A 19,445-nucleotide genomic window follows, 5' to 3' on the forward strand; every position below is an offset into this window, starting at 1 on the left:
CGGACGATATATCCACACTTGGTAACTTGGGCCCTCCAGGGTAAAAGTGACCCGTGTCTCCCGGTGGGGAATGTAACTGTGTGCTGGGGTGGGAATAGGGCCGATGGCGGAAACCGCAGGGAAAAAACAAACAGAAGGAGTTAACAGGGTAATAAGCGAGCTCCTTGGCATTTTCCGACAAGAGCAACATATTCCACAATAAAAGCCCTGAGAGGCCTTTCTTGTCTTTTATTGGAATGTGAAATATGGTCCTAATGAGCACCACGTGTTGGACAGCAGCGGCTCGTTTCGGACAGCGCAGCCCTTCCTCTTTCCTTGCTCGGTTGTCTCCAGGATCTGCTCTCGCAGCCCAGCCCGAGCATCCTCCAGCCCAGGGGGACCCCTGCTCCCCACCCACCCTGGAGCTCCCTCCCCGCTTGCATGGCAACTGGGGCAGGACAGGGAGCGAACAGTAGTCTCACCCTAACGGGGCTAACCTTAAACTGGTTTGCTCAAGAGCAAGCAGCTAGAGAGCAGCAGCTCCCAGAGGAAGCAGCTGGCTCGCAGGATGCCAGGCTGCAGGATCTGAGTGTCCCAGGAGAGGCTGTGACAACAGACAGGTCATTGTGCCCAGCTTTGCTCCATGACTTCAGGGCAGCAACTTGTTTTTATTAGAAAACAGAAGCCAAGCGCCTTATCTAACCCCAGAGCCAAGTGGCTGGAGCCTGAGGAAAGGCAGATGCTCTGTGGAGAGACTGCCAGTAAAATAATAAGATTACTTCTTTTATCTACATGTAAAGATATTACAGTATACATTTAATGCATTTGGGAAAATTTCTGTGCTGCAGATGCTGTGAGGTGCTGGGATCAGAGCAAGGCAGAGGGAAACTTCTGATGCACAAACCCTGAGGCTTTAGTGCCTCAAATCCCACACTCTGAAAATCCAGTCTTAGATGCCTCAGACTGAGGATGCAAAAGTTGCAATCCCCTTTTTATCTCATCTCCTCCACTTAGTCAATGCTTTTTGAGGTTAAATGTAAATATCTCGGCGCTGATGCCCTTGCCCTCTGCTCAGAGGTGGGATGTAGCTCACACACACCATGGTGGGGTGCAATCCAGGGGTCCCTGCTTGCATCATCTCCCCAGGACAGGGAAGGGGACCTCCAAAGTGTTCTCAAGCTCTGCACACCTAATGGGAGATGCAGATGATATTTTACTTCTCTATAGCAAATACAGAGAGCTACCAAGCCGAGGACTTGCAGGAGTTGTACTGAAGAATGATTCAGGGCAAAAAATTCCTCCCAGGGTTTCCTGTCTCAAGCTCTCAATTTATACCTGATATTTCAAAGCCATCTTTAGAAAAACATCTCATCTTGACTCTGGAGGTAGCAAGTCCACCGTGGAAAAATTTTCATACAATGACTATGAGTTAAAGGTGTACTCTGTGTTTCTTATCCATCAGAACAGCTCTCTTGGCCTGTCACCAGTGCCTGCTGCTCACCCAGGCTGAAATTTATACTGGTGCATACTGGAGCAAAGAAAATGAAAAAGATTCACTACGGATGCTCTAAGGTCTGCAGCAGATAAATCAGTGTTCAAGGCTATGCCATGTCTGCATTTATCACATTAATTGATAGATCATAAACATGTCTCTGCACAGAGTCTTGGATTAATTCCTGTAGAGGGCAACTTAAAGGATAAATTGGATTAAATAAAATCAGATTTGTACAGCTGCAGGCTGCTGGATGTCTCTTCTAGTCTCCCCTGCAGATGCTGGATATAATGTCTTGGATCCTCCACAGCGTTAAACTGGTGGTGTTCCATGCTCATCAATGGGGTGATGCTGGTTTACAGCCAGCGAGGATCTGATCTGTGGCACTATGCCTGTCCACCTTACAAGAGGTTTCATACTGCCGTCAGTGGTTACCCTCCAAGGTTTTCCTCCTTGGGCAGATAGTGGTCTGTGGCATCAGGTCAGAGCATCACTGAGCTTGTGTCATGCCAGCTTGGACAGCTGGTTCACAGGGGAGGAAATAAGACGTAGATGCTACCACATCCCTACCCAAGCTCTGCCCCTTGGTTGCTCAGTTACACTAATTATGAAGGAGGCTCTTGCTCTGCTGCTGTATAATTATGCAACATACAGTCCAAGCCTTAATATAGCTCTGAGCGAACTCCTTTTGGTTTTCTCCTGTTTTCTGAAAAGAGACTCAATCTTGGACCAAACAACAGAGCAGCCTCCTGGCAGTAAAATCTGTATCAAACACAGGGTGGACTCAGTGCCTGGGCTGGAGTTGTTGCCCAGGACCTCTTGCAGGAGGTCAGTGTCTTGGCACGCCTGTTGCCTTTGGTTTCTGAATTCAGGATAGCAAGTTCAGAAGTCCACCCCTTTTCCCAGGGCAGTCAAAAAGTTGTGTTTGCAGATGAGCAAGGTGAGGTAGCAGATTTTGGATTTTGCCGTAGAGACAGACAGCGTAGGAGGAGGGAGGATGCTGACTGCTGTTTTGGTTCTGGTTTAGAAGCATCTGATGGTCACCGAGGCATCAATTTCAGCAAAGAGCGTGCTGCCCTCCACACTGTCGGGACTCTCCAGCTCTTGGTAGCATTGCCGAAAAATCGCTGCTCTCCTGGTGGGCCCCAGCCCCCGGAGTGCAAGGATAGCCAGGACGTGCTCCTTCCTGTGGAAACCAAACCAGACCTTGCTCAGTCCTGGAGAGCAAAACCAGCCCAGAGGTAAACAACCAACAACCATGCTGGAGACGGAGAGTGGCCATGGCAAAGTGCCAGGGAGTGTCCCCTCACCGTGCTGGAGGGGGCACCAGGACATGGGTCTGCAGCCTCCAGAGGTACCCAACCAGCAAGCATCAGCTCCTACCACCCTGCGATAGTGGGACACTCTCCTGCTGCTGGTGCTCCGCGGAATTTCCTCCTCCGTCTCCGCACATGTGTAACGTCTATTGTAAGTTTTCCTGAGAGGCTGCAGACCTTTGATTTAATGATTATTTTGGGTTGAGTAATGGAAGTGCTAATATTTAGGAAGCTGACAGGCACTAATTAGGTTAGAGCTGGGAAAGCCAGCTTGGAAACAAACCCTGTTCCAGTAATCTCAGTATTTACAAATTCAGCAACGTCTCTGAGAGCTCAGGGGAAGAATTAACAGAGACCTGAGCAGGAAGCAATGCAGGTCCAGCCGGTTCCGCCTCGTTTTCCAAACCTAATTGTTAAAAACAATATTACTCAATAATGGAAAGCCAGGAAATAGATCAACCACGAAGATGAGCTTTAAAACCTGGCTTGGGTCTAAGGCTAATGATTAAAAAGTACCACAAATCACAGCCTTGTAAATGGATTTTCTGCCTGGAAAATTATTTTCAAATAGCTAAGCCTGACTAACCATCATTTACCTTCCCCATCCTTCCCAGAACAGGCACTGCCTCCTTCGTCAGATTAATCTGGCCACTGGGATTAAGATTTTTTTTTTTTTTTTTTTGGTAGGATATATGTGTTCACCTAGGAAATTACTCAGGAACAATTATTCTTTTACAAGTCCATGTCTTGAATTTCCCCACACAGATAAGCCTGAAGCATATCTGACCCACTCAAGTTAAATATACTTATGGAAAAATTTAAGCCTCAGATTTAGGGAGAGGAAAATTTATTTAATGACTTTTTTTTTTTTGTGAATATTTGAGGTTCCATTTCAGTGTTCTGAGCAAATTGTTAAATTTATGGTTTGTTTTGATTGTACAAATGTTATGCAGCAGGAACTGTGTCACCCAGTGCAAAAACTTCTGGTCTTTTCCTGAAATTATTCTGACGAACGGGATTTTTTTTTTGCAAGCTGTAGCACTAATATTCCTTCTTCATGGCTGGTGGAAGAGCTGTAGAAGAGCAGGTAACTTCTGCTATGCAGCTGCTTAGCCATGCACAGAGCCAGTCACTTTGTTTGTTTCCTTTTCCAGTAGGCTTAAATTTTGCAGATGCTGCTTTGGAACAGCAAATGGAAAGTGCAAAAGAAAGAATTTGTACATTATTCCAAAATTCAGTGTTGTATTGAGGCCCTTTCAGCAACTGCAGCTGAACTGTGTCCAAGTCTGCTGCACTTTGATGTCTGAGCCTAGGAACAGGAGACAAACTTTGCGGCAAAGCTGGAGCCTGTGAATTGGCAAGCTGGGCTCATACTGGTGATGCACTGAAGAGCAACCTGGAGCTTTACAGTGAAACAAGGTTCACTGTAAAGACTTGACATGAGGAAGCATTTCTTTACCAAGGGGGAAGTCAAGCACTGGAACAGGCTTCCTAGAGATGTGGTTGATGCCCCAAACCTGTCAGCATTTAAGAGGCATTTGGATGATGTCCTTAATAACATAACTTCTGGTCAGCCCTGAAGTGGTCTGGCAGTTGGACTATTGAAATATTCTCTTCTCTTCTCTTCTCTTCTCTTCTCTTCTCTTCTCTTCTCTTCTCTTCTCTTCTCTTCTCTTCTCTTCTATTCTATTCTCTTCTCTTCTCTTCTCTTCTCTTCTCTTCTCTTCTATTCTATTCTATTCTATTCTATTCTATTCCTTTCTATTCCTTGCCATGCCATTCTGTTCTAAAATGAAAAGGCTTTTGAGGTTACTTGTGTGCATTGTAAGATCCAGCAGACAGGGGAAAGAAAAGGATACAGCTGTCAAGAAAAATAAGGTGGGATTCCCCACATTGCTGGCACCTTGACCTCTGACATGTGGCTACAAGCAGAAAAGAGAAGCTGAAGAGCTTGGCCAAGGCACAGGGTGAGCTGGCACTGTTTGGGATGGAGCCCAGCAGTTGCTGGGCATCTGCTGTTTCACATACCTGATGTCTGGATAATCCTGACACAGTGTCTTGACGTGCTCCGTGATTTTGTCTTTTTTCTTCTCCCCAATGATGTTGGCGATGTGGTGTATGGCGGGAAGGAGCCAGTTGGAGTCAGAGCCCTGCAAGTGAGAAGGCATACGGGGATGTCAGGGGGAAGTACAGCACCTGCAAACTGCTTTTTACCTTTTTACCTGCGGGGCAGAGCATGGCAAAGGGTCACTTTTACTGGTGTAGGACGGTACTGCTGCAGGCAGGGTGCTGCTGGGGGTGGTAGAGTACTGTCCATGGCAGCACTGGGTGGCAAGGACAAGGCAGCTCAGCTGGGGCCTGACTCTGCACCCCCTGATGCTCTCGAGCACCCCAGCGAGCCAGACTCTGAGCAGGGCATTGTGGCTGTGGTCTAGCACAGCAGCTGATGCCAGAACATTCACCCACCACTGCCTAACAGTTCCGTGTGCTTCACTGCTGACAGGGATCTGCCTCAGCCAGGTAACCATCCTAGTGGGGTTCAGAGCCCTGGACACCTGACTTCCTGCACAATTCAATGAATTCAACTTTGGCTCCCTGAAAATCCCAGACTGATGTCATCTAGCCACAAAACACGCAAACAGCTGCCGTTTTCTCCCCATCACCCTCCTGCAAACAGACTGTCTGCCCAGGTGGACCCTCTTGCTGGACTCATCTCCGTGAGCTGTACTCAGGGCAGGGATCATTCAGAGTCAAGATGCATGTCATGGCCCAAGGGAACAAGCCCAGCACCAAGTTGCCACAGGATCCTACATCATATAAACCATCCTACACCAAGTGCCCGTGGGCCTAGAAGTGTGTTAAAACACAGGGCGCTGCCATTAGAGAGCTGCCCGACGAGTACGCACAAGCCGCTACTGCTGAGTAGCCGCTGGGCTGGAAGTCCACACCAGGAACCGGCAGTGACCACCTCACTTGCTCTCTTTTAAGACCTTTTACATTTCTTGAGGCTTGCCCTCCTCAAGAGCCTGCCACCTCGGTCCCTGGGATGCCAAGCGGGGATAATACTCCCCCGAGAACAGGGCAGCCAGGATATGCCAGGAGGGAACTCACGTACCTGATCGATGAGTGTGTCATTAAGGATTTTGGCTTCCTGGTTCATCTTTTCTTTCACTTGCTGTCGTGTCTCCCTATTCATTTTCCGTCTGGATTTGATGACCTGCATGATGTATTCCCTCACTATGTACTTATGAATGTCACGTAGAAGCTCCTGGTTAAAAAAAGCCAAACCTCATGGTTTTTCTGTGGTTCCCATGCAAGGCCACACAGTGAGAGAGGGCAGGGGAAGCCCTGGGGTCTTCAGCAGCAGCCGAGGGCGTGAAGGGGGTGCACAAAGGCAGCGCACTGGCCGACTTTGCCAAAGGCAGCTGGTCGCTATGCCCCTTGCTCTGGCACAGAGTGACAGCAGTGCCCAAGGGAATGCCATGGAAATACCCCTCACCCTGGAATAGCCCATGATTTTGTGTTGGCAGTTTGGCTCCTCAGTAGCAAAGGGGGACATTCAGGATTGTTTTAAAAGTAGGCTTTGATGATGCTTCCAAATTTTAAATAGAGAGCTGCTGTCAACTACCCATTTATTTCACAACTGCACAGATGTGAAAGGACCATATAAGTCTGTGACTCACGGAATTGTAATATTCAGTGATAATGTTCAACAAAGTTTTTTGTTCCTCTTTAAAGAAATCAGTTCCCAGTTTTAAACTACAGGATGGAAAGAAGTTGCTTATTCTCACATGGATGTATGGTAATAGCTGAACTCCGCTGCATCAGCCATCCCCACCACCGCTGGAGAGGAGTCTGCAGGTCAGACCACAACCTGCAAATGACAGCAGAATCCCCCCACCGTCACTGTGCCTGGATGTGGGACTGTCTGCCTACCTGCCCCATGGGCTCCCTCATGTGCTGCAGGTGCTCGGAGAACTGTGACACTGCTGACGCCAGCGAGTCCGGCCTTCCCGTTGCCAAAATCCAGTCCTTGGTCAGGATTTTCTTAAGGAGTGGCTGAAAAAAGACCAACTCACTGATGGTACTGGTAATATTCAGACTAGCTGATGCAGTAGCCGAAGGCACCCAGCGTGGGGGACTTGAAAAGCGCAAAGCACCGACTCTGCACACACTCTGTGTGAAGACACACCAGGAATTGGGCACCATGGAGCAGGCTGGGTTTCTCCCTCCAGCCCAGGGAATGCAGACCCCACGTCTCTTTTTTCTGGGTAGGTGCCCAGGTGCAGACAGGAGAAGCATCACTCCTCGAGCAGGAGATGCTTTGGCATTAAAGGCTTACTTGGGACACCTTATTTCCTTGCTCTGTGCTGCCTTCTAATCTACCAGCTATATTTCTGTAGGTGAATGATTTATATCCCTACTGCATGGAGGAAGAAACATGTGAACGTTAATCAGAGGAAACTCAGGCATGTCTGGAACAGGCTGTGGCGTGCAACCATGTATGCTAGCGTTACATGGGTTGGCACCAGCTATGGACATGGCAAATCACTTGGTAGTGAGTCTGTTAGAAATTAGCCCAGTAGTCCATCACCTCTCCAGCCTTCTCCACATGGAAATCAACCTCCTCTTGCTGACAGCACTAGCAGGGAGCTCTCTGTACTCTCTACAGATCCATGTGTCTGCACAAAGCCTCACTGGGATTTTCCTTCTGCTCATCGCTCTGATGCTGTGGTGGGGGAATAGGAGCTGGGAGCATCCCCAGCTGGATGCCTCATGGCCAATGATGATGTGGGAGTGATGGAACTATTTCCCATCTGCCCTGGGTACAAGGTTTTCTAACCAAGAGTCCCAAGTGGGCTATTTCCCTTGTAGGGTCCCTAGAACTAATGTGCCTCCATGTAGAAACACAGCAGTACCTGCTACAAGCTTTTGGTGGCACCTAGGAGAGACCTCTCTAAGGGTCAAATAAAAAATATCCCTTCTCTGGCCCATCCCCTTTGTACTTTTCTCCTCTTAGCTCTCAGAATGTCTGTCCTTATACTCCTGGCAACCTCCTTCCCAATTAGTCCCCCCACTTGTGCCCTCCTGCTGTGCTCCCAGCTTGCTGGAGAGCTGCTTAGAAATGCTTTTCCTTGGCCTCTCTCAGTTCTCACGGCATTTCGGCTCTCTTGCTCAATGGTTTGGCTAGACTCCTTCCTCGCCTGCCCCTTAGGCTCTGAGACAAGCTCTGCAGTCACCAGAAAGTTCCCTTAGCCAGGCAGGCTTGGCTTAGGTTGGAGCAGTTGCGTGACTGTCTTGGTTTCTGAAAGTTATGCCTGGTGATTTAGATGACTGAAAAAAGGTGGGACCAAAGGCTTAATTTCTTCCATCTCTGGTGTTATACCAGCTACAGCTAGTGGACCCTCAGCCAGCTGAGGGCAGAAAGCCCCAGCTACAGCACTTGGGAAGCATGAACTGCATTGCAGCATGTTGCCTTTTAGGCCTCTTAACACAAGTTAAGCTGATACCAGAGCTTTAGCATCCTCATGAGGAAAGAATCAGTCTTTCTTCACCATGGAAACAGCCTGGAAAAAATCACCTCTACCAGAATGAATTCTGTCCTGTCTGAAGAGGTTGATAACAGACCATGACGGCAGACCTATAAATAAGTAAGAGTAAATCAAAGTCCTGAAAAATCCAAATGTTTTGACAGAAGGAGAAATGTCCCATTGGTGTTGTCCAGCTGGCTTCCCTCATGCTGCACTACAGGTGAGGTTTCCCCACACTGCTTTGCCTGAGATGCTGGAAGACACCAAGTACCCTGCTCTTTTGGTTACCTTTGTACTAAAAAAAACCCAACTTGAAAAATGTGTCATTGCTCAGGGTGAAAAACTCCCAGGATGTGGGAAGTGTAACTTTGGGTTAAGGAGCATTTGTACCAATATTAGGCACAATGCATTTTGGAGGGACCATAATGTCATGCACTGCAAAATGAGGTCTAAGTTGGTGAGACAGTGAAAGGACAACGGCTCTCAGCTGCTGCAGTGATCCTGCAAACGCCCCTTACATTTAGGAAATAATGTGGCCAAGATCCTCTTACCTGTGCTTTTGTTCTTAATTTATTTAAAAAAATATTTGTGAAGTTCCTTGTCAGAGCTGCCACAATCTTCTGCAGTTCCTCAGTGTTGACTTTAAACACCGTTTCTAACTCTGACCTAGAGAGAGAGAGATGTAGCACCAGTGGTTTAGTGTTTAAATGTAAACTATTACACCTCCCTAAGGATGTTAGCCAGATTGGCATCTTGGGCATTAGTTTAAAATAAATTTTTGTATCCAGCACTTCCTCTTGGAAACACTTCATGGGTCATAATAATGCCTGGTTTTGCACAATCCTATACATTGAAAATTAATCACAACTGAGTAACTGTGCTTAAAAAACCACCTATTTCCTCATCAGGTGGGACGGTTCAACCATGCGGAGCAGTTGCGTAGGCTGGTTACTTTTTCACTTGAGCAACACCACTTCTGCCAGGTACCTGGGAGAGCACTGAGGGACTTAGGGGGTAAGAGAGGAGTAAATAATAAAGCCAGAGAAGGAAAAGCTGCTGACCCTGTGCCTCCCAGAGCTGGGCTGACTCACTCCACACAGTGCCTAGCGTCAGCGTCTGGGATGGTGAACTACAGCGGTGGAAACCTATGGAGTTTCCTAGCGACACTGTGTACTTCTGCAAGGTTTCACGCTAAGGAGGAAGAAAACACAGCTTCTGAGAGGCTAATGAAATCCCCAGCAGAATGTGTGGGCTTTGGGGGCACCACGGGCTCCTGGCGTTTTTGTCACTTTCCAATCCTTGCCCGGCTGTAGCACTCTCAGGGGGAAACTGAGGCACCAAAAGCCTGAGCAGCCCCGGACGTGCCATGCCCACGGAGCACAGCAAGTTCCCGCTGCTGCTCGAGGGCTAGTTTGTGTGTCTGAGGCTGCCCAGGCAGGGCTACAAAACATGGAAGCACAACCCTCTCGCCCCAGGCTGGGCTGTGGTCCATAACTCCTGGAGAACACCTGAAGTCTGCGTCCAGCACCCACAGAATCATGTGGTCACAACACCTACCTCATCACCCCAGGCTGACAAATATTTAACTCGGCACAGGAATAAAGACAGCGGAGCAAATCCACCACCCAAATGCCTGCCAGCTCCCTGCCCCGGGCTGGCTTCTTCCTTCACCACCTCTCCAGTCCCCAGCAGGGAATGGGAGAGGAGTTTTTTGCAGGGGGAGAAAGCTGTCTCCAAGGCGAGGTTAGCATTGCTGGAGAGACCGTGCCACCTAGAGACCTGTAGACGGTAGTGCTCCCTGCGGCTGAGCCCTCGGCTCCCGTGAGACACTGCAGCACGAATTCCGCTGAATCCCCCCAAGAATATTTGGCACAGAGCATCCCTGCCGCAGGCAGCCGGGCAGGGATGCAGCGGCAGGGGCTGGAGAGAGCAACCCAAGCTTCCCGGAGGCCAGACCCCGGGGGTTAGTTCGTGTCGAGTTGGCCTCTGAAGCTCCACATCTGCATGGCAGGATGACCCCAGATGTTGAAGACCCCCCGGGCCTCTGTGGGCTGTCGCCCTGCATGGCTCGATGCCAGATGAAGATCCCTGGTCCCCCGTGGCACCGGCACTGGGGGGCTGCGGCAGCTGTGCGGGCTGCTGCGAGGGAGAAGAGCGGGGTCACCATGTGCTGCAGCGCTGGGCTGATGGACCAGACCCTGGGACACACGGTAAATGGCACCATCCTGCTTATGGGGAGGGTGCCCCGCTCCCGAAAGTACTTTGAAATACTTGGAGCCGGTGGGCAAACCTGTTTGTCAGAGGCGTTTTCAATGCGTGGCTTTAAATAATTAATTCTTAACACACGCAAAACCCTAGAAGTTCCTCTTGCCAGCAGCCGTGGCAGAGGGTTATTTGCAGGTTGAGTGCTTTCACAGGGTTTCCTCCAGCCCGCTGCGAAAAGCAGCCGTCAGACCATATTGCTGGGTTTATTCTGCTAACCTTCAGAACAAAAAAAATAAAAAAGGAAAAAAACCTCCTCTGGGGTTGAAAGAGACGGTCTGAAAAGGAGTTTAAAGCTTTCACGCAAGCGCTGGACCCGTCCCCACACTGGATCCACCCTTCTGCCCAGTGACGTGACTTTTATCTGCATCTCTTGGGGAACATCCCCCCCTAAGGTAAGGAGGGTCTGAAGGCTGAGCACCCCACAGGGCTCCCCCAGGAGACCCTGGTCTTTCCTTTCCGGACACTGCCACCCTCCCGGACCCCAACAACGCAGCGGCTCAGCTTAGGGGGAGCAGACTTACACCAGGTCATGGAAGTTGTTGATGTAGGCAGCGAAATAGGGCGCAAAGATGGGGCTGTCCCGGGCAGTGTTCCACACCAAAAACTCCTCCTCAAACCTGCAGGAGAAGACAGGCAGGTGACGCTAACGGCGGGGGGACGGCCAGGAGGCACTGGTGGCTGGCCCAACCAGTCCCCTCTGTACGCGGATGTGTTTTTTCTCAGCTGTCATAACATGCGTGTGCATTGGAGGGGAATAGATGGCAGGTAATTATGGGTTTTGGGTGCACTTGCCTGAGTGGGTATGCAGCACTTCTGGAGAGGTGCCAGGGATCTTGGCGTGCCAGGAGATCTGGAGAGGTGCCAGGGATCTTGGCACGCCGAATCTCTGACTTTTCCTCATGCTGAGGGATTAACTGTGGCTCTGGTACCCAGGCTCATCAGTCTGGTCCTTCATTTCTCTGGCTTTTGGGGCAATATAATACATGCCCTCTTAAGCACACATGGGAAGGGTTTACCTCAGGGGTGATTTTACAACAGAAGGTGAGTAGGAACAGAGCGGCACACCTACATTTCCCCCCTGCAAGCTCAGCACGGTGTGTTAGGTAGTTGTTTGCTGCGTAGCACAGCTTTCATGGTTTTGACCAGTGTTTTACAGCCAGGTCCACGCTGCTGGCAGGAGGCTGCATGCTCAGGCAGGCTTTGCCTGGTGGTCCCATTCTTTGTCAGGGTAAAGGGACATGCTCGGGCTGGCCTTGGCTGCTTACATCTTGGGTTTACTGAAGAAAAAGTGTAAGTTTCAGTGACCCTTTCATCTAGGAGTCCTTGATGCTCTAGCTTGTATTTTACACCATTTTTTTTTAAAGAAAAAACAAAGAAAAAAGAGAAAAAGAAGAGGAAAAAAGGGGTGGGGAGGGGAGGGAAGTAAAGGAACATCCTTAAGTACTGCATTTCTCCTCAAAAACCTAGGCAGATTTCAAAGCCAAATAGCTGGTTTGAACTACCCTGCTCGCCCAGGGTATGGGAGACAGGTGTGGAATGCTGGGCTATAGAGATGAAGGTTTAGAAGGGAAAGTGTTGCCTTCAGCGGATTTTGGACACCTGCCATGCCCTGGGTTCACAGTCCCAGAAAGCAGCGCTTGCGCTCCCCACCCTCGCTCCGGCAAAACGCCTCTTCACAAACTCCCCACTCAGCGCCTGCCGGAGGTGGGAAACTTCAAAGGTTAATGTGAAATTATTTTTAGTCTTCCTCGGAGTTGATTCATGCCGAATGGTCTTTCTCCTCCACACATTGCTGCTCCGGTGAGCGGCTGCGACCCCCCGAAACACCACCACGCCGGCAGGAAGGGCCAGTGCCTTGCTGTGCCAGGGCCTCCTGCAAGCCAAAAACCTTCCCTGGAGCATCCCCAAAGCATGTTGCAGGGGAGAAGGACTGAGGCCATAACTCAGGGACTACTAAGGAGAAAAACATTATTGCATCAAAGGGGCAGGGTCCTTTGGACACTGGATAAAATTTAACAAGACTCAGGAGGACACCCAGTTATACGTCTTGCCCAAGTGTAACAGTCAGGTTACATCAGCCATTTCTATGCCCACAGCTACGGGATGCACAAGAAAACCCTTTTGGTAGGACTTGCCCCAGGACACATGGATGATGTTTTGGGCAAGTAGGCTCTGGGTCTAGGGGTCCATAACTGCTGCTTGCTCATGGCTGTAGCTGCAAGCGACCAGCATCCAACACCACAAATGTCCCGGGTGGATAGGACTGCAGTGGTCGCACCTCTTTCCAGCCAGCAGCTCCTTCCCAGAGCTCTGACCTCAGATTTTGGGACTTGCAGGAGTCCCATCTGGGTCTGTTTACGACTCCCTCCAAGTTGTTTTGCTGTTTGCTTGTTATTGGGCTCATTGTGATCTCTAATTCTCCCAGGAGCAGGCCTGTGCCTGCTCGGTGCCAGCATCTGTCCCACTGCACAGACCTTTTCCCTGTTTTTTTACCAACGTGGGGCTCATTTGGAAGGAATGTGCTGCCCGGAGTGACAATGACCTTGGTATGAATTCACGCAGCCCTGTCAGGCACAACTCAAGCATTTTCATTCCCAAGCTTCTGCTGACCACTCTGGATATCTTCACGTGCTCCCCAATGATCTAGAAAAGGGCATGAAAAAATGCCAGTGAATAGGACAAGCATGGGAGAAACATCCTTTGCAGGGGTCTTCTGCAGCTTTGGTTAATAAAAACAACTCGCCTAGCAAAGGGGGAAGCAGCTGAGTTGTTGCTAGGTGGTTTTCATTATTCTCTATAAGTTTAAAAAATAATAATCCAGAATGGGCCATGAGGCACAAACTGATTTGTGGCATAACCATTCATATCTAATGGCCCCGTGTCCTTCTGCTGCCCAAGTGTGGCCTACAGGCAGTGTCACCTGCAGCCCCGAGCCGGCCTGGTGCTGTCTTCCTCTTTTGGGGCGATTTGCAGGAGGGATCAATCCCCAGTGCAACTGACCTGTCCCTGTTTCCCCATGCTGAGGGTGGCTATAAGCACCATACCTTGGACGCCTCCTCAGGAGCTATACCAGGGCCACACAGAGGGTCGGACATCACCCCGAAATCTTGCTTGCAATCCCTAATTCCCATTCCCAGAATCCTGGCTGCCTCTCCAGAGTGGAGCAGGCTGAAGTCCTCTGGAGCTTCCCGAAGCATCCTACCCATCTGCTAATCCCATTCAGACCTGCCTTCCCAGTGATCACACAAAGTGTAATATTCCTCTGTGGAAAATGAGTCACGGCAGCAGGTAAAACTCTTTGATTTTCTTTCTTTCTCTCTCCCTCTCTTTTTTTTTGGTATTATTTAATTGAAATGACTCAACCCTTTGAGTGAGGAGAATGAATCCAAACCCCTCCTGGATTTATTACTCTGTAGTCCCTAAAGCTAGTAGGAGCTTTTGTTTTTTGTACTGTTTAAATTGGAGTGGCTGTCACTGCCTACGGCCTTTCCGCAGCTGCCGCAGCCCCGGAACAAAGTCTCTCTTTCAGCCAAGGGGTTTTCTAACAAACCTTTTCTTTCCGCCTTCTTTTCCTTTCTCTTTCTTCTTTCTAATCAAAGAGATTTAAGGACTTTAAAATCAGTTGCCTATTATGTTGCTGACACAATTGACAGCAGGTTTAATTTGCAGCTAGAAGGCAAGCGGGAGAGCTAAAAGTTGTAATAAATGGCATTTTCTGCTCTAATGTATTCTGCCAGTGCGTGACTAACATAAATTATCGCAGGAGGCGGTACCTCCACCCCAGTAGGTAACAATCCAGTTTCCCTGGAGCCACAGAGCCCCCCACACTTTGCCCCAGCTAATTAAATACCGTTTGAATATCAAAGGAGAGCGAGGAGTAGTAGAGGTTTTCCTTCACTTCTGGATGAACTTCCTTCTCCCACTTGTCCATGACCTCCAGTCTCAGGATGTTTCCAAAATAGCTTTTGATATTCCCCTAAATGTTAAACGTAGGAAGGAAACACGCACCTCAGGATAACGAAGCAAGCATGAGTAAAGCAGCTCGTGGCGTTTTGCTCCGTGTGCATGTGCATGAGGCTCACGTGTGCGGCACGGAAGGGTCAGTGAGGTCAAAGGTCTTGCTCCAGATCCTGTCAACCTGCACAGGATCTTGGGAAAAATCAGGAGCTGTGCTGTCTGGGGGCAATGTACACCCAAATCAAGGGAGGATTATTCTCCTGGTAGGGAAATATTTTGTCAGCTGTTTGACTGCTTGATTGCAAAGTCCTCCAGTACAAGGTCAGGATTAAAGATCAAACTGGCCCTTTCTCGTGGTACAGCCACTTGCATAAGTGGCAGCACTGTTCAGTCCTGGCTGATATATCAGTCTTGTTGCCGGTGAAATGAAACGATGCTTCACCAGCATGATGGAGCAATACAGATTTTATTCAGCTGAGTACCTTGAGCTCACCGTCAGCAGCGCCCTGTTTCAGAAATGGTTTCCAGGAAAATGTCTGAGCCCACTGAAGACCCAGGAAAGCAGGTAGTCTAACACGGGTCCCAGCCAAGGACAGCAGAAAAACAGGTGCAGGAGGGGCTTCCTAGTGGGAGCTGAATCATGGAGAGGGAGGGCCTCGGCTGGGGACAAGCCCAAACTTGCCTGGCTATAGTAAACCTCGGATGAGCTGGAGTAGCTCACACACTGTGAAAGTAGCATCTAAAACACCTTTACACCTAACTTGCAATGCGTTCAATCTGATGGAGCCCAGCTATGACCTTTCGGTGTGCCTCTGCCATACTGTGGTCTCTGGTACAGTCCTTTTGGCTCAGTGATCAGCCAAGGTCAACCTCACGGCCTGCTTTGGTCCCGGAACTGGCGTTTGGGCTTTTCTGTCTCTGATTACAGACCATTCTGCGTGGTGCTGGCACGACTCAGCACCTGGTGGGGCTAGAACCATGCTGCAGCCGTCCGAGACCTCTTCCCCGGCAGGCTGGGGCTCCCATACCCTTCCTGGGGGCACGTGGAGGCAAGGTCAAACCTCTCACCTTTGCAGAAGTGATGTAGTCGTTCTTCAGTTTATCCCAATCAGCTGGTGTTAACAGCAGGGACAGATTTTCTGTCTTAAATTCTGGTTGGAGATCAGGGTGACCCAGAAAGAGTTCACTGGAAAGATTCAAATGAACAAATTACGTTACCTCGGAGTGTGAGTAAACTGATGGAATATTCATGTGGCATGAGCTACATAATTATTAAGCCGTGAGAAAGATACTTAAAGCTTAAATTGTGATGCTTGTTTTCAAGCTTTAACAAGAAAATTTTTCTTCGCTATTCAAAATCCTAATTATTCAAAATCAAAATGATCTAAGGTTCCAGCCCACCTTAGAAATCATGAGACTTCTGAGTTGTTTGGACATGAAAAGTGCTATGAGAATTTACTTTTTAAAATAAACAACCTGAAGCTGATTCATTTGACTACAAGCCTGCAAAATGCCTCTCAGGGTAAATCCTGTAGCAGCGTGCTCCTTTGGAGTTAGCTCATCTCCCCGGCTCCTCTCCGGTGTCGCGTCACAGCTTATGTCAGCCTGTTATTCTCCCTGTGCACTATCCCTAGGAAGGGGAGGTGGCGGAACAGGTCCCGCTCTGCCCTGGGTAGCCTCGGGAAGGCATTCCCATGCTTGGGACACGGGCCATGGCTGCACCACGCTTCCTCCACAGATGGAAGCAGTGGGTGGACACGCAGCTACCAAGTTGGGCTCGTGCGCTCAGCTGACGCAGGACTTCACAGGGCAATCCAGAGGACAATGAGCAGTAATCAGGCCAGATGATTAGCAGGGAGGCAGGGAAAGGCAGGGTGCACTTGTATTACTCCCTCTTGGGTGAGAAACACATTATTAGCCTGTACAGTTGGACGTGCTACCCCTGCAATCTGCCATGGACCGTGGAGGCACTGCGTCTTTCAGGGTGAAGTTGGAGAGGAGAAAGGAGAAAATATTCATGCACTTGACTAAGATGCAAGCAGTCACCTGGTTAGCAAGGAACACAGCTGCAACGACCTACACACAGCCTGCTCAACCACCCAGAAGTGTTCCCATCCCCAAGCCAGCGCTGAGCACACCATTAGGTTTGGATCCAAGTGAGAACTGTACTGTACAAGGTCAGGCTGGTGCAGTGACTGCTCGGCAGAAAAACTGCTCAGCCTGCTGAGAGCATCCCGGAGCCGACGTTCCTGCAGTCAGGGTGCAGGGGGACATCCTCATGTATGGAGCACTGCACAGCCCAGCAGCTGCTCGTTCAAAAGGACACCACAGGTTTAAGTACAAACCCTCCATCATGACTGAAAGGACTGCCCCAAATGTATACTCGAGGAGCTTATTCTCCTCTCTTTTTTTCATGGATAGTGAGTTTGGGTCAGCCAATATCTTCTCTTTTTTGGGATGGGTCCCAAGAGGTGATTAAGTTCTTTCAGAGTGGGAAAATCAAATGGAAACAGCCTAACTCAACAAGATGATTGCAAGCAGTGCTCAAGTTGCTGCAAGCTCTCGATAAGCTCTTTCACGGCAAGTTTGAGAAATATGATGGGGGATCTTTGGTGCTGAAGCTAATTTCTTCCCCCCTCTCCTGCAGTGCTGGGGGGCAGTACAGTTCCCAGGGGCTGGGGATATGCAGGAATTTCCCTCTAGATGAGATCAGCAGGGACCTGGGAGGGAGAGGGGCAATAGGTGGGAGTGTCATTCCCATAGTGCTCCTGCCATAATGCTAGGCAGCCAGTGCCATGATGCTGAGGGAGTTACACATGTCATCATGGTCATCACACCATAAATAGGGTTTTAGGAGCAACTAGGCAAGTCCACAGCACAAACCTGCTGAGGGCTATTCGAAGCAAGGACCATCGGAGGCCCAAGGGTCCCTGAGCCAAAAGCTACCCCAGGGTAAGAGTGTTCTGGGCAGGGGTCACTGCTGCTTGCCCTGCCCTACCACTGCCCCCTCCCTGTCCATGTTTGCCCACTGTTTGACTCAGTGTTGATACTCCTGCCTTCACTCCTTTTTTGGTTTTTTGGGGGGTGTCAGTTGGTTTACGTTTGTGATATCCTTGGGTGTCTGGTTCAGGCCATTCCTGGAGACCAGCTACCAGGACAGATGTGATTTTGCTTTGACATGGCTGTTCTTATGTGCTTATTACAGACCCATCTCCCACGGACATTGCCTCTCTTCTGCTTCCCACCCCACTGTGTATTTCTGTTGCAGTTGACTCTGGGAGATCTTTCCAACTGGGATGATGGGCTGTGGTCTAGCCCAGTGAACAACTGAGGACACACAGTGACTGGACCTTCTACAGGTGCTTATCTCAGATGTCTCCTTTGGCTGTAAAAGGAGGTGAAGTCTGGCAGCAGAGGTTTTACTGTTATGAAGAATTCCTGCCTTTACTCCCACACACACAGGGTGCCCTGTGGATGGTGTTTTATATGTCTATGCAGACATAGAATATTTTGGTCACCCCTGAAATACAGGGTGCTTTAAGAAGTTCTAAAAAGCATGGATCTCCCGTTCAACTAGTGGACACATCTGAGCCAAAGTCTTTGTTTTAATGCGACTAATTCCACAAGGTGATGTCTTGGCACCTCCTCACGACAACTCTGACCCCTGAACATGGAGGGTAATATGGCCTGTTTCCAAATGCATCACAGTTTTAATTAAACAAGAAGGCAGGACGCCCACACATCTTCCTCCCCTGTGCCTGGAAAAGTCATTGAGAAGTTCCTGGACCTTAAGAAATATTTCCAGAAAGGGAGGGGGTTTATGAGATCTGCAGGGAGAAGCTTCCTGGCATGTGAGAACAGCAAGTGGGAGAAGGAGGGGAGAGCAAGGTAATTTAGATCTGTGAAAAGCAGCAAGTGTTTTATCCACAAACCTTTGCCCCCACCTATTAATAGATGAGCTATCTGGCTCTACTGTAGACGTGACTCTGCGTCGCTTGCTCTCTCAGGAAACTGAAGATACCTGCAGCCCTGCTGCTCTCTGGAGGTGGCTGAAGCAGCACAGCAAGCACAGCACCTTACCTGCGGTAGGTGTTGGCCACCCAGTTGAGCAAAGCGTAGAGCTCATTGAAGTCGAGCGGCCTCTGGCAGAGATCTTGCAAGTGTGAGGCAAGGGCCTTGTGAAAAGCCTCCACATACGTGTCACACACCTGGTACTCCTCTGGATAGCACTTTTTTACTGATAACTTGATTTTCATTAAGTCTTCACTCAGGTGTTTCTGGAGGAAACCTAAGTGGAGATCAAGCCAAAATCTCTCTTCTTCCTTTGATGCCATGGGTACCCTCTGGACTTGCTTTCTAGCGCTCTTGTTGATGGCTTCCCTCCACTCTTCCCTCCACTTTCTGGGTGTGCCGAGCAAGTCTGACCCAGGTCCAGCATCACTGCCTGTGTTGGGATGAGCTGCTTCTTCACGGGCAATTAAAGTCACCAGGGAGATCAGCATGGTGTCTTCTACTGTGGGATTCTCCAGCGTTCCCACCACGATGGACTGGATCGCATTCGTGATGGAGTTGTAAAGCAAATCCACGTCTTTGGATTTCCTCACAAACTCCTGGGGGTTATCTTTGTATTTCTCAGCATCCCGCTCAGCTATAGTCTCATCTTCCAAGTACTTGATACTTGCAAATGCTTCCAAAAGTTGCCTTTTCTGAATAAGTTCATTGATTTCCATCACTGCAGAAAGAAGGGGGAAGGGGTTGGGACACAGCAGGCATTAAGTGATTGACAGATTGGTAGCAGGACAAGGTTGCCCCGCAGGGAGGCTTGCAGGGCTGTTCTGAGTAGCCAGGTCCCAGTATTGCCCCTGAGACTGACAGCCCCGATCTCTCCAGCTCCTGTTTGATACA

At 49.4% G+C, this 19,445-nt stretch overlaps 1 protein-coding gene across 1 annotated transcript in view; it reads right to left on the reverse strand.

Moving 5' to 3' along the window:
* Window positions 1-2,494: 2,494 nt before the first annotated feature.
* Window positions 2,495-19,445, reverse strand: part of EXOC3L4 (exocyst complex component 3-like 4) — a 20,107-nt gene continuing 3,156 nt past the window's right edge. Inside the window, exons 2-11 of the mRNA XM_010157869.1 lie at window positions 18,621-19,272; window positions 15,609-15,726; window positions 14,434-14,559; window positions 13,126-13,226; window positions 11,105-11,200; window positions 8,870-8,984; window positions 6,724-6,846; window positions 5,903-6,055; window positions 4,816-4,937; window positions 2,495-2,657 (exon numbers count right to left, since the gene is read on the reverse strand). Of these exons, the coding sequence (XP_010156171.1) occupies window positions 2,495-2,657; window positions 4,816-4,937; window positions 5,903-6,055; window positions 6,724-6,846; window positions 8,870-8,984; window positions 11,105-11,200; window positions 13,126-13,226; window positions 14,434-14,559; window positions 15,609-15,726; window positions 18,621-19,272 (1,769 nt within the window). The remainder of the gene's footprint in view (window positions 2,658-4,815; window positions 4,938-5,902; window positions 6,056-6,723; window positions 6,847-8,869; window positions 8,985-11,104; window positions 11,201-13,125; window positions 13,227-14,433; window positions 14,560-15,608; window positions 15,727-18,620; window positions 19,273-19,445) is intronic.

This window comes from Eurypyga helias, unplaced genomic scaffold (assembly GCF_000690775.1).
Source record: "Eurypyga helias isolate BGI_N326 unplaced genomic scaffold, ASM69077v1 scaffold15010, whole genome shotgun sequence".
In the NCBI taxonomy this organism is placed as follows: Eukaryota; Metazoa; Chordata; class Aves; order Eurypygiformes; family Eurypygidae; genus Eurypyga; species Eurypyga helias.